At 42.2% G+C, this 14883-nt stretch overlaps 1 protein-coding gene across 1 annotated transcript in view; it reads right to left on the bottom strand.

Annotated features, from left to right (window-relative positions):
* The window catches only part of LOC144609965 (heparan-alpha-glucosaminide N-acetyltransferase-like), a 198711-nt gene that overhangs the window by 58055 nt on the left and 125773 nt on the right, over positions 1–14883 (bottom strand). The window contains exons 9-10 of the mRNA XM_078428374.1: positions 14274–14304; positions 8971–9131 (exon numbers count right to left, since the gene is read on the bottom strand). Of these exons, the coding sequence (XP_078284500.1) occupies positions 8971–9131; positions 14274–14304 (192 nt within the window). The remainder of the gene's footprint in view (positions 1–8970; positions 9132–14273; positions 14305–14883) is intronic.

The raw sequence follows: 14883 nt of genomic DNA, 5'->3' as shown, positions 1-14883 counted from the left end.
CAATCTCCCAAATGTTCTAGGGGCCGGAGAACCTAGGGTGATGGAGGAACTGAAGGAAATCCACATTAGGCAGGAAATGGTTTTGGGTAGACTGATGGGACTGAAGGCTGATAAATCCCCAGGGCCTGATGGTCTGCATCCCAGGGTACTTAAGGAGGTGGCTCTAGAAATAGTGGAAGCATTGGAGATCATTTTTCAATGTTCTATAGATTCAGGATAAGTTCCTGTGGATTGGAGGATAGCAAATGTTATCCCACTTTTTAAGAAAGGAGGGAGAGAGAAAACGGGTAATTATAGACCAGTTAGTCTGACATCAGTGGTGGGGAAGATGCTGGAGTCAATTATAAAAGACGAAATTGCTGAGCATTTGGATAGCAGTAACGGGATCATTCCGAGTCAGCATGGATTTACGAAGGGGAAATCATGCTTGACAAATCTACTGGAATTTTTTGAGGATGTAACTAGGAAAATTGACAGGGGAGAGTCAGTGGATGTGGTGTACCTCGACTTTCAGAAAGCCTTCGACAAGGTCCCACATAGGAGATTAGTGGGCAAAATTAGGGCACATGGTATTGGGGGTAGGGTACTGACATGGATAGAAAATTGGTTGACAGACAGAAAGCAAAGAGTGGGGATAAATGGGGCCCTTTCGGAATGGCAGGCAGTGACCAGTGGGGTACCGCAAGGTTCGGTGCTGGGACCCCAGCTATTTACAATATACATTAATGACTTAGACGAAGGGATTAAAAGTACCATTAGCAAATTTGCAGATGATACTAAGCTGGGGGGTAGTGTGAATTGTGAGGAAGATGCAATAAGGCTGCAGGGTGACTTGGACAGGTTGTGTGAGTGGGCGGATACATGGCAGATGCAGTTTAATGTAGATAAGTGTGAGGTTATTCACTTTGGAAGTAAGAATAGAAAGGCAGATTATTATCTGAATGGTGTCAAGTTAGGAGGAGGGGGAGTTCAACGAGATCTGGGTGTCCTAGTGCATCAGTCAATGAAAGGAAGCATGCAGGTACAGCGGGCAGTGAAGAAAGCCAATGGAATGTTGGCCTTTGTAACAAGAGGAGTTGAGTATAGGAGCAAAGAGGTCCTTCTACAGTTGTACCGGGCCCTGGTGAGACCGCACCTGGAGTACTGTGTGCAGTTTTGGTCTCCAAATTTGAGGAAGGATATTCTTGCTATGGAGGGCGTGCAGCGTAGGTTCACTAGGTTAATTCCCGGAATGGCGGGACTGTCGTATGTTGAAAGGCTGGAGCGATTGGGCTTGTATACACTGGAATTTAGAAGGATGAGGGGGGATCTTATTGAAACATATAAGATAATTAGGGGATTGGACACATTAGAGGCAGGAAACATGTTCCCAATGTTGGGGGAGTCCAGAACAAGGGGCCACAGTTTAAGAATAAGGGGTAGGCCATTTAGAACGGAGATGAGGAAGAACTTTTTCAGTCAGAGAGTGGTGAAGGTGTGGAATTCTCTGCCTCAGAAGGCAGTGGAGGCCAGTTCGTTGGATGCTTTCAAGAGAGAGCTGGATAGAGCTCTTAAGGATAGCGAGGGGGGGGGTATGGGGTGAAGGCAGGAACAGGGTACTGATTGAGAGTGATCAGCCATGATCGCATTGAATGGCGGTGCTGGCTCGAAGGGCTGAATGGCCTACTCCTGCACCTATTGTCTATTGTCTATTGTCCTCATCTCTTTCCTAAATGAGCGTCCTTTAATTCCCGACTGTCCACTGCAGACCAAGCCAGGACTCCAATTTGTCTGCTTGGCATCTCCTAACAGGATGATATGTTTTTTTAAAATTAGGAACTCATTTCAAGGGAACAAACCTAATATGCTTTGCTGCATAACCAAATTAACTAAGCTGACACAACATCCTTTTTAAACGCAGTAACATTCAATTAAGAACATATCTTTTCAGCAAGTGACACAAAACATACACTGCTGTTAAACTATCTCATTGACATGTAATGTCAAGTCCAACACAGAAATAATGGCCAATTGGGCAAAGGGCAATGGTCATTTTGCAACCATGGAAACAGGTCACATTAGTGGCAGAGTCTGGGGTCTACGGGATCTAGAAACAGAGAAAGGAAAGTGATAAGAGGTTATAAGCACAGGCTAGTGGGGAGCATTTTTATCTCTGGGTCTGAAAGTTGTGGCTCCAATGCCCACTCCAAGACATGCTCAAAACAGGCCGGTGCTTAATTATAGTACTGAGGGAGACTAGACAGTCAGAGGCACCATTCAGATGAGACATTTAACCAAGGTCCCAGCTGCTTCCAGATAGATGTAAACATTTGCAAGGCACTATCTTGAAAAAGAACAGGGGAGTTCTCCTCAATTCTCTTGATAATATTTATCCATGCATTATTAAAACAAATTATTGCAATGCCATTCATGGGAGCTTACTATGCAAACGTTAGCTTCTGCATGTCCGGGATTACTATAAAAGTACATCATTCGCTGCACAGCATTTTGGTTTGTTGAGAAAGGGACTTCAAAGGCACAAGTACGTCTTCCTTTACGTTACTGTACCAGAACAGATGTCTTCTCAGTTTGGAGTCTCACCAGAAACTGGTCCACGGAAAACCTCCAACAGCACAACATAGCTTTCAGGTTCCTCGTGACCTTCAAGACACTCCACCATTAGCAAGCTAGCAGCTGCACTGAGTGGATTAAGCACACACTCTGCAGACCATGTCCCAGTCTCCTCCCTCTCACCTTAAGTTAAGAGAGGTTTGTGCCATTTGCTCTTAACTGTGTTGGGAATCAAAAGTCTAATATGCATTTGGGATTAAATGGGAAGGAAGGAAAACACAGCCAAAAAACTGCCAGAATGAACAATTAGCCTCCAAGGTAAAGCTTGCTTTGTAACCACCTTAATATTTAACACCAGCAGTAATGTAATGTAACTGAAGAACTATGGTGCCAACAAATCCCACGGATAGTCACAAGCAGAGTTGATTTAAAAAGTACATATATAGTCGTGCCAACAACAAAGCTTTCGGAAAGGTGTGGTGCTGCCTAGAATGGGAAAGATAGTTGACAGGATAAACAAAAGCACAAATTAATCTCTTAACATTCCTTTCCTTTTCTGATTTGAGGTTTACTATGGTGAGCTTTAAAAAGAATATGAGTGTTGTTTTGGACATAATGTTAGGGCTATTCAGTGTTCACCTCACAGATGTAACCAAAGCAATAATAAAATTCCAGATGCTGGAATTATGCATTAAAAAGAGGAAATGCTGGAAATAAACAGCAGTCAGGAAAAAGAGAGAAACAATTATTGTTTCAAATCAATGATCTTCCATCAGAACCTGGGACATGGGTTCAATCCTGACCTTGGTTACTGTCTGTACGGAGACTGCATTTTCTTCCTGTGACCACACTGGTCATCACACCTGATGCTCTGGTTTAATCCCAAGTACCAAAAATGTGCCAGTAGGTTAACTGTGGATTACTCCTTAGAAAAGGTTGAAGGCAAAAATAGAGATGGGGGAATTGATGGATATGCATGAGAGAGAAAGCGTTGCAAGGGTACGGCTAAATAAACAGAAGGGATTACGACTGAAGGCAATGCTCCCCTGAAACCATCATGGCTCATGGGTCTCGCTTCTGAGTCATTATTAGCATAAAACAGAGACGAGATAAATTTAGAACAAAATCAGGGAAATGGAGGGTGAGTGGGAGTCGTGGGAGGGTCAGTAATAGTGTAAACGACTGGAGGAATTAAATAACAACAAGGATGATGGTCTAAGCCAAAAATAGAATTGGGGGAGCTAAAGAACAAAAAAGGACGATGTAAGTGGATACAGCAGAATTATTACCAGCACCTGCTGTCCAATAAAACTGGAGCAGTGATAATGGTCGTAAGCTGTTGAAGTCATTGTTGAGGCCAGAAGGCTGTAAAGTAACCCACTCTTCACTCTTCTGCACCATTGGGAGTCCAATGTACTGTTAACAAAATGGTAAGGCATACATTTCACACCTTGCAAGTTACTGGTTCCAGCAGCAGCACATCAAGCTATGTTACTGCTGTAATATCATTCCTTGGATGTTTACAACAGCCTTTTCTGTTTCTGAAGATTCTTTATCTAAATGTACTTCACGCTGTCTCCTGACATAAAGGTCAAAAGTTGTACTGTAAATATCAATGCACAGATCAGTGTAGCCACTTCATTTCTCATTCCTTTCTCCACTATAATCTTTGAGCCTCCCCTGAATTAGTGATCTGATATTTTTGCTGTGCACTTTCAAAACCAATGAGCAGAATCACTGATTTACTGTGGCTGCATAATTGTTTCCAGCGGTTATGTTTTTAGTGGGTTGGGGTGTGCAATGGGAGTTTTGGTGGAAATGTGGCTAAGTTATGCACTTTGCTATGATGCCGGTTTTAACATGAAAATCAGGAGCTTTGTCAGCAGAATCACCAATGGCACGGTCACATAGCTGTTTTGCCAACACAGAATGATAAGCTTAATTGCTGGAAAACTCCACCTGCTAATGCATCCGAGACATTCATTATTTTATGTGGCCAGAGAACTCTGTGAGACCTCCTCCCGATTAGCATTATTGATCAGGATTTGACATGGATATACATGGAGAGCTGTGCTGGAAGAACAAGGCCTTTCAAGCATTACCGATAATTCTAAAAGAACACAAAGGAAAAATGCCTAAATGAAACAGCCTGAGTGATTAAGTGCGGTCAGCACTCCGTATGTGACAGAACAAGCACATCAGCAGCACATAAATCATCAGTTGGATAGAGAATTAACCCTGGGCTTAGATGCACTCTCGGTAAGAGATTTATTAAAATCAGCTCATTACTTAATTAAAAACCATCTTTATTCAGAGATGTGCAGTAAATTGCATGCTCCATAACATTTGCAGATGCGATTTCTGTCATGAGAGTTAAAATGAGGAAAAGGAAAAGAGCATTGACTTGTAAAAGCACAAGAACAATTCAACGTCTGTTAATCCAGTCTGATCACACTTATGTTCTAGTAAACATTGGAATGCTCTGAAGTGTATTACTATGTATATACTATTTGATCAGTGTCAGAGAGCATTTAAATATAGCCTATTCTCATCTCTTTGTTCATTTTAGGGGGGTTTTTCCACTTTGCATACACGTTCACAAATTCTAAAGATGGTAGCACTTGTAGATATGGCGATGAAGAAGGCATATGGAATGCATGGTTTAGAATATAAAAGTATGGAGGGTATGGTGCTACTTTACAAAACTGATTCGGCCACAGCTGAATTGTTGTGTACACTTCTGGCCATTTTACTACTGGAAGGACATGAGAGCACTGGAGGGGGCACAGAGTAGATTTACAAGGATATTGCCTATGACGGAACAATTCAGTTGTGAGGAGAGTCTGGATAGACTGGGGTTATTTTTCTTGGAACAGAGGAAGCTGAAGAGCGATCTAATCAAGGTATATGGAATTATGAGAAGCACAAATAGGGTAAAGAGTAGAAACTTTTCCCCATTGCTGAAACATCTAAAACAAGCATATGTTTCAGTTAAAGGCTAAGAGTTCCATGCAGTGAGCAAATGAAATCTGAAGCACACTGAGAGGGTGGCAAAGGCCGAGACTCGCACTACATTTAAGGAATATCTGGACGAGCAGTTGAATTGTTGAGTTATGGAAGTCTATGGACCAAGTGGTGGTAAATGGGATCAGTAAACTAAGTAATTGATGCGTGGCATAGACATGGTGGCCTGTTCCATCATGGAGGAATCTATGACACTGTTATGCTATTAGGGTTGTATGATAGTATGATGTCAAAACTGAACATGGTTGTTACTAGACAAGTAATCCAGAGTTCTGAAAGAAATCCATACTCAAGTTCAATTTCCATCATCATGGCTGAGGAACCGAATACAGTTAACTAAATAATCTGAAATAAAATAAATAATTGCCAAGAAATTCATTTCCAGTGAGTAGCTTTCAACATTATGTATCAGTGCATGGTATTCTGCCTGTGAACAGAAGAATTTATACACAAAGATCTATAACACAACGACACCATGAAATAACAAATCTAACTCCAATTGTCGGTAAAACCAGTTAAGAAACAGCCAAATTGTTGTAAAATGTCACTTGGTTCACAAATGCCCTTCGGGAAGGAAATTTGCAACATTGCCAAGTCAAGACCTACACTCAAATGTTGCACTCAAATTGACTTCTGGAACAGTTCAACAATCCATTCAGCTCAATGATTTGATCTGGACATTGACAGTATCATTGGCAAAGAGAAACTAACAGACCTGTGAAGAAGATAGATCCAATTTAGTTGTGAAGAACTTTGTGAGGCTGTGTAAACCATGCTGGTAACTGGCCAACTGGGGGAAATGAACATGCAGCTTCTGAGGCGTTATTACAATATTGATAAAGCATAAAGATAGGGCATTGCCCTTCTATCGTGAGCTCCATCCATGGGCAACGGGATCCAAAATAGGACTACAATGTTGCCATAATTCCCCATCCAGGCCTCCTGGTCAATCCACATTTCTGACGCAAGCAAGTTATTTAAGCAAAAAACAATCTTGGTCCGCACATCCTGCAACCAATCTCATACCTCCCACAAATCAAACTCTGCCCCTTCCCAATTGTCAATGTTGAGCTCGCATCCAGAACTGGTCACAATCTATGTCTCCGCTGGCTGATCTTTGTGACCAACATGAAGCCATTTTAGAACGGAGCGGCATCGGTTCACTGGTTGTGACTAGAAACGCAAGGCAGCTGAATCTCACTCGATTTGCTAAACTTGCTCAGCTTTGACCCAGCAGTATGCGGTTGACATTATGTTCTCGCACAAAGTCAGGATTAAATCAATTCCTCAGCTAAAAAGTTTTATGAAATTAGAGAAGGGGAAATGGTGGCCTTTAAAGGGAGTAATGTTTTATTAGAAGATTGCACTGTTGCCTTAGAGACTGGCATTAAATCATATGACTGTCGGGCATCAAATAGTTGATCTGATCATAATTCACAAGAAATCCCTGAATCAGATTATTGCCATCAATATTTCCAGAAACTGGATTAACAAGATATCTTTTCCCCAGAGTGAGAAACAATAATGGCATGTTAATATGCAATACTGCAGACCAAAGTACTCACTTTGGAATGCCTGATATTGATAACATGATGTTTGGCTGGACAACTGCAGCCAGGAATATCTTTAGTCATTTTTAAAAACTGAGCGACATTTAGTCTGCCACAGAAAGCTTCTTGGACAGCAAGAAGTGATAACCTCTGTCTGTGCACTTCTGTGTGAAATGGTTTTCTCACAAACAAAAGAATTTCTACCTTCACAGATCAAGCAATAAACTTGGACCTTTTAATAATTAAAACTCAGACTATCTGTGAAATGCATCCCCTCCCCCCAACCACCGTCACCTCATTCTAGATTAAAGTTAAACAAAACAATGTTACAAAGTATTTCAAAAAAGGACAAAGTGCTGGAGTAACTCAGGTCAGGCAGCATCTGTGGAGAACATGAATAAGTGACGTTTCGGGTCAGGATCCTTCTTCAAACTGCTCTACAGAAAAATCTAACCCAAAACGTCACCTATGCATGTTCTCCAGAAATGCTGACTGACCCACTGAGTTACTCCAGCACTTTGTATCTTTTTTTGTAAACCAGCATCCGCAGAAATAAGTTCTCTTTTTTTCTCATAAAATTAGTAAGAGGTGTGCCAAGCTACAAGTATTTTCCTACAACTGGTTCTTGTAACTATTGTCAGTCGTGTGTGGCACAGTGGTAATCTTAAAGAGAACAATGGCAGTATCTGCATTAAGGTCAGGTTCTCTCCTTCAGCAGAGGCTATTGGGACCATTCAATGGTGAGTAGCATTAGTTTCATTTGAAAGTCAAAATGATGTTTATTTTAAACAGAATTCTTACATTGTAATACCAGGTCAGAGGCATTATGAGTGAGAGATTCAGACTTGCATGAGCATAAAACGAAGCGCTTGGGGAACTCAGCAAGCCAGGCAGCATTTGAGGAGGGAAATGAATAGGGATATGGGGAGAACGCAGGAATGGAATACTGATTTTGAATGATCAGCCTTGATCACATTGAATGGCGGTGCTGGCTCGAAGGGCCGAATGGCCTACTCCAGCACCTATTTTCTATGTTTCTACAACGTTTCAGGTCAGGACCCTGCTCCAGGCTGAGGAGTAAATGCTCAAATGTGTTTTTCTTCTCTTTGCTCTGGTAGGCCACACAATTTATGGTGGGAGGGACAGAACTTCCACCTGGGGAAAGTGAGATCTTGTGTGTAGGATTGGGGCATGTAGTGGGGGGTGCAAGGTAGGGGATTAATGTGCATAAATTGCTGGTGAGATGGGCTGTGGGATTAGGAGCTAGGGCACAATCAGGAAGAGATCAAATGGTCTGAAGGAGAACTGCAGGTGGAAAAAGAGACGTGCAAAATTCAAATGGGATCAACCTCTCAGTCCTCTTTAAGCTGTGCTGTACAGAAGTGGCATCCAATTAGTTTAGAGAGACAGCACGGAAACAGGCCCCAGAGCCCACCGAGTCCACACTGACCAGTGATCCCCGCACATTAACACCATCCTACACACACGAGGGACAATTTACACCTACACCAAGCCAATTAACCTACATACCTGTACATCTTTGGACTGTGGGAGGAAACCGAAGATCTTGGAGAAAACCCACGTGGTCACGTGGAGAACGTACAAACTCCGTACAGACAACACCCGTTGTCGGGATCAAACCCGGGTCTCTGGGTTTTCCTTTCACATTCAGAGAGCTCAGAATCAAATGGGTGTTGCCGTTTGCAAACTGTGCAACGTAATCAGGCTGTTAATTCCTTCATGCAAAGAATTTCTAGCTAATGTCTTTGTTCTTCACTTCCCCTATCAAAATCACAGGAAGAGTCAGGCCAGTTGGAAGAGCTGGGCCCATGGGTGGTAAACTCACTGGGACCGTCTGCTGGGCCATAGCTGATAAAGAACGCTCCGATCAGAAGCAGGATGGCGGTTCGCCAGGACAGCTTTCGCAGCAACTGCAGTCGTCGGACACCTCGTCGGAGCATGGCACTGAAGGACAGGGCTGAAGATGTACCAATGATGAAAACAAACCTGAGAACACAACACACGTTACCATGTATCACTTCTGCCTTAGACTGCTTCTTTTCATAGGTCAGGGCATTGAGTATGTCAAGGAGTCATGACACAGCTTGACAGGACTTTGGTTAGGCTGCATGTTGAATATTGCATACAGTTCTGGGTCATTCACCATGTGAAGGTTTTGGAAAAGGTGCATAGGAGGTTTACCAGAATGATGCCTGGATTAGGGAGTATCAGCGAGAGGGAGAAGTTGCACAGACTTGGATTGCTAATATGCTGGAGGTTGCAGGGAGACCTGATAAAAGTATGTAAAATTATAGGAGGCACCGATAGGGAGACAGTCAGAACCTTTTACCACGGATAGAAAAATCAAATACTCTGGGAAATAACTTTAAGGTGGGAAGGGCAAAGTTTGGCACAGACATTGTGGGCCAAAACAAAATTGTTTTTGGATTTTATTGTTCCATGATCTATATTCTGTTAACACAATCGGTAAACATACCGCAATATATTCAGCCTGTGCAAAGAAATCAAAAACAGACCAAGAGTAAATTAAATTATCTGAACCAGGATGTTATCATTTGTTAATAATAAACTGTTTACAGCAAGTTTGAACATCGTCCATTGTGACATTTGTGGAGCAAGGCACATTAAGATATAACAGGAGTCAAATGGAATATGTTTTTGTGGTGAGTTGTTACAATTTTTAAATGTATATTATTATGTGTTAACATAATTTTGTTTATACTTAAAAATATTTTCAATGTGTCTTTGTGAATGGGAGTACATGTATGTGTGAGTGCCTGCCTATGTTTCTGAGTGCACTTGTATGTGTATGTGTTCTTGTACATTAAATGTCAGCAATTTCTCTATGAACATTTCACAGAATATCCTGAGAAAATAGCATTCAGGAGCCTTATGAACGACTTAGTTATGTTCAAAGTGCCACTCAGAGGCTCTGTAAAGGTTTTCTGAGAGAGAGCATCAATCAAAAGGCTAATGAAAGATTGAAAAGCAAAGGTGTTAGAAATTGGAAACAACAGTAAATGCTGGGAACGCAGACTCAGCAGCTTTGAACTATTAGTTCTGATGAAAGATTGAAACATGTGGTCTCTGCATAGATGCTGACAGGGCTGGTTGTGACCAATATATTCTGCTTTCTTTCCAATGAAAGGTAGGCTTGTTCTATAGCATAATGGAAACATACAGGGCAGAATCAGGCTCCATTGGCCCAAGTTATCTAAGTCAACTGCGATGCCTATCAACACTAATCCCTTTTGACCACATTAGGTTGGAGTAAAAAATGGAGAATTATGTGCTTTTCGTCTCCTTTATTGTTAAGCATCTCGGATTAGATAAAAGGTGATGAAATACTCTTGTGTGTTTGTGTCCGTTCACCAGATACCCCTGGGTGTCTGACCCAGTCTCTATTCAGGAATACAAGCGCATAATCTAGACTCATTTAGCAGTGCAGTTGAGGGAGTCTTGCTGTGTCACAACGATCTCATTATGATGGAATATGAAACCAGAAAATCAAGGGATTATTCAATGTCTTGTCCTACATTTATCTTCTTCCAAACCCACCCCTCACCCCACAAAAGAGTCCATCATCTCATCTCACTGATGTTTTTAGGGTCTTGCCAACAACAACCGGCTTGTGTGGTTCACCTGCACAGTAGGTCACAGTACTTCAAAGTTATTGCCTGCATATGAAGCAGTAGGGGATAAAGAGTGTTGAAAGATATGATGAGGTGCTCTACAAATGCACGTCATTCTTCTTGTTCTGGACTGTGTTTATCTTGAGTCAATTTTCATTAGTAAAACACAGTGATGTCCCGCCACCCCAAACTAAATCAACTATTGTGGAGCTGGTTAGGCTCCACCTTAAGTAGCTCCACCATGTCTGCCATTAATTTTAATGATTTGTGAAGTGGATGATAATTCTCTACGGTAACTGTTTCCATATTTTTAAAGTGCAGTATTGACTAACAACCACAGTTGCATTTTTACAGAACCCTGATGGTCCTTCTTTGGTTATCTACAATTTTGGCATCACACTCTGCTGCAGGTATGCTGCCCTGACCTGAAGTTTACACTCCTCTGGTTTAGTCAGTCCTGGCCTACCACAGCTTTTACTGGCACTGGGTATAATGCAACATAATTTGGAATCTTTCAGTGACGTGAGTCTTGCCAAAAACAATCTTGCCCTTCTTTAGGACCCCATTAGTTCCACGCTGACAGTTATTCAGAGGTGAAAGGTGGACTAGGGTTGCCGATTAGTTTCCGATGTGGGATCGTGAGCATTAGTGAATCCAGATGTGTAACTTTCAATTGACAGTAAAGGATATTGCAGGAGATTCTTACTACGCATGGATTGTGTAAGACCGAACGGAGGTTTACAAGTACTGAAACTTTCTCACAAGAGAACCAGTGGTGACTAGTTGGTCTGTTTTGAAACCATGTGTATTTTATTAGCTTGGCTTGGAGAACATTCATCTGACTCCAAAGATTTCAAATTTAAGTTTAATGGAAGCATGAGCACAGGAGGAGGACATTCAGCACAGCTTGCCTGTGCTGCCAAATGCAACAGCAATCGCATTGCCTGGACTTCTTCTCATTTTTTGTACATTCCTGGATTCTATTGTTCCTCTTAAAAATATGCAATCCTGCCTTCTCTGTTCCAAAAACATAAGCTAACATAAGTGGGCGGCACGGTGGCGCAGCGGTAGAGTTGCTGCCTTACAGCGAATGCAGCGCCGGAGCCTCAGGTTCGATCCTGACTACGGGCGCCGTCTGTATGGAGTTTGTACGTTCTCCCCGTAACCTGCGTGGGTTTTCTCCGAGATCTTCGGTTTCCTCCCACACTCCAAAGACGTGCAGGTTTGTAGGTTAATTTTTTTTATTTTTTTTTTATTTTTTTTTTATTTATTTTTTTTTTTTTTTTAATTTTTTTTTTTTTTGTAGGTTAATTGACTGGGTAAATGTAAAAATTGTCCCTGGTGTATGTAGGATAGTGTTAATGTGCGGGGATCGCTGGGCGGCGCGGACTTGGTGGGCCGAAAGGGCCTGTTTCCGCGCTGTAGAATCTAAATCTAAAAAAAAAAAAACTCTCTGCTTAGAGAAAAACTCTTCAAAACATTCTGTGAATTAACAATGACTCTGTCATCAAAGGGCACAATCTTTACCGCTTCGACCTTTTAAATGTCTACTTTCCCAACTGCCCACCCATGGATAGAGTCCCTGGTTACCAAGTCAGTCTGCACAAATGATTCCACAAACCAGGCATCCTTCTGATGGTTCCCATCAGGAACATTCTCCAATTCACATCATCCATCCTGACCCTCCAGTACAACACAGAGTCTAGAGATCGGTACAATATGTGAACAGGTGATCGATGGTTGGCATGGACTCAGTGGGTTGAAGGGTCTGTTTCCATGCTGTATCTCTCTGAACTTGTGTATAAATATCAGAGTCGAAGTCTTCAGTGGCAAACGGAGACAAGGTTATTTCCGGCAAGTGAAAATCCTCCTTCTACTGTTGTTAACAAAGCCATTGATCACATCTCACCCCCTCTACTCCAGGATAGAACAAGAATAAAGTTCCTTTGGTCCTCATTTTCTACTCCAAAAGTCTCCATATTCAATAGATCACTCTCTGTAATTTTCTGCTACCTTCATAGAGATTCCACCAGCAGATACATCTTGCCCTCTCCTCCGTCTGCCACTTCCAGAATTCACCATTCACCCCTGCTCCAAATATTGCAACCCTCACATTCTTTGTCTGGGCTCTTTGGCCTCTGTCCCTCTCTCTAACTGCCGTCATTTGCTCATTGACTCGGCAACCTTGAGTGCAGTGATCCCCATGGTCACCTCAGTTTTATCCTATCATGGACATCCTCCACCCCCACCCACACTGCAGCTGTGAAAGCATCTTTTGACTCCTCTTCAGTCTTGGCAAAGGATCTCCAATCTGTAACATTGACTCTGTTTCTCTTGCCACAAATTGGGCCTGAGCTGCAGAGTATTAACAACATTTTTGTATATGTGTTGTTTTTGGCAAGGCTTGAGTTGATGAAGAATTCTACATCAAACGGTGTCATGTCCAATGTCTAGAGAGAGTAGCGTTAGGGTCTGATTGACTGGACCAAGGTTGTGAAAACAACAAATCAGAGTTATTGTATACAATCGGCTACCCTTTTGAAAATATCAATAACTCAGTCATCGTCCAATGGGTGTCATATTTTCAGGTGTACTGAAATTCAGGATTGTGAAAAAATAACCTTTCTTTGATTCCTTTCTCTGATCATCAGAATTGCAGCCTAATCTAATAAAGACCTTCCAACCTCAGATACCAACTGAAGAAAATTCTCCATCTGTGTAGGAAAGAACGGCAGATGCTGCTTTAGATCGAAGATAGACACAAAATGCTGGAGTAACTCAACGGGACAGGCGCATCTCTGGAGAGAAGGAATGGGTGATGTTTCGGGTCGACCCTTCTTCAGACCCATCGGGTCGAGATCCTTCTTCAGACTTCAGCCATTCCTTCTTCAGACTTCACCCATTCCTTCTCTCCAGAGATGCTGCCTGTCCCGCTGAGTTACTCCAGCATTTTGTGTCTACCTTAAAGTTCTCCACCTTGTTTGTTCTTATCAACAGCCCGATTTCACATCCAATCATTATAGTCAGTTTTCTCTGTGGTAGCCAACTGCCATCTTTCCTGATAAGATGATCCAGATGTGTTGCACCACATCTGTCACACTAGCTAATACCATGATAGAGAAAAGACACAACGTGCTGGAGTAACTCAGTGGGTCAGGTTGCATCTCTGGGGAGCATGGATATGTGACATTTCAGGTCGGGGCTCTTCTTCATGCTGATTGTGACTGACTGAATATCATGATAAGGTTTTATTAGCAAGTTTCTATTAAGAAGGGTCTCAACCCGAAATGTCACCCATTCCTTTTCTCCAGAGTTACTGCCTGTTCTGCTGAGTTACTCCAGTGTTTTTGTCCATCTTCTATTAAAGAACAGTTCCCAACTGATTTAGGAAAAGCATAATTGTACAAAATAAATAATGCTGAATGTGGGCTGTAACCATGGGCCAAGAAGTGAGAATTGTTGGTATAATTACATCGACACATTCATTATTGCTCACCAGGGCATCACAAGGTCAGCTACAGTCAATCCTGGAAAACATGAAATAAGAAAAAATACATGTAAGGTGACAGAAATCTATTTAATTCAACAGTAGGATATTTTTCATGTTTTCAAATGTTTATTAAAGTTAAATATAGATAGAAATCTTTATTTACACTCCCAAATCCCTCTTAGCTGAGCACCACTTCCCACCACTCTCTCCCATCCTGCTGTCATCTTTGAAAGGCAGCAGAAAACACAAATTCTCCACCCATGTCTTCAATCTTCCTTCCATCGCTTCTCCAGAAAATTCCTGGCCTGTATGGAGGCTTCCAAGGGTCTCGACCCGAAACGTCACCCATTGCTTCGCTCCAGAGATGCTGCCTGTCCTGCTGAGTTACTCCAGCAGTTTGTGCCCACCTTCCTCCTGAGGAACTAACGCTTAGAGCGGCTAAGAATAGCAACTGATGGAGGCAGGATTGCATAGGAAGGAACAGCAGATGCTGGTTTAAACCGAAGATAGGCACAAACTGCTGGAGCAACTCAGCGGGAAAGGCAGCATCTCTGGAGAGGGGGAATGTATGACGTTTCGGGTTGAGACCCTTCTTCAGTGATCAAGGCAGGATTGC

The sequence above is a fragment of the Rhinoraja longicauda genome, chromosome 35 (assembly GCF_053455715.1).
Source record: "Rhinoraja longicauda isolate Sanriku21f chromosome 35, sRhiLon1.1, whole genome shotgun sequence".
NCBI lineage: Eukaryota > Metazoa > Chordata > Chondrichthyes > Rajiformes > Arhynchobatidae > Rhinoraja > Rhinoraja longicauda.
The sequence above is the reverse complement of the archived record's forward strand: the minus strand, read 5'-3'. Positions and strand labels throughout refer to the sequence as shown.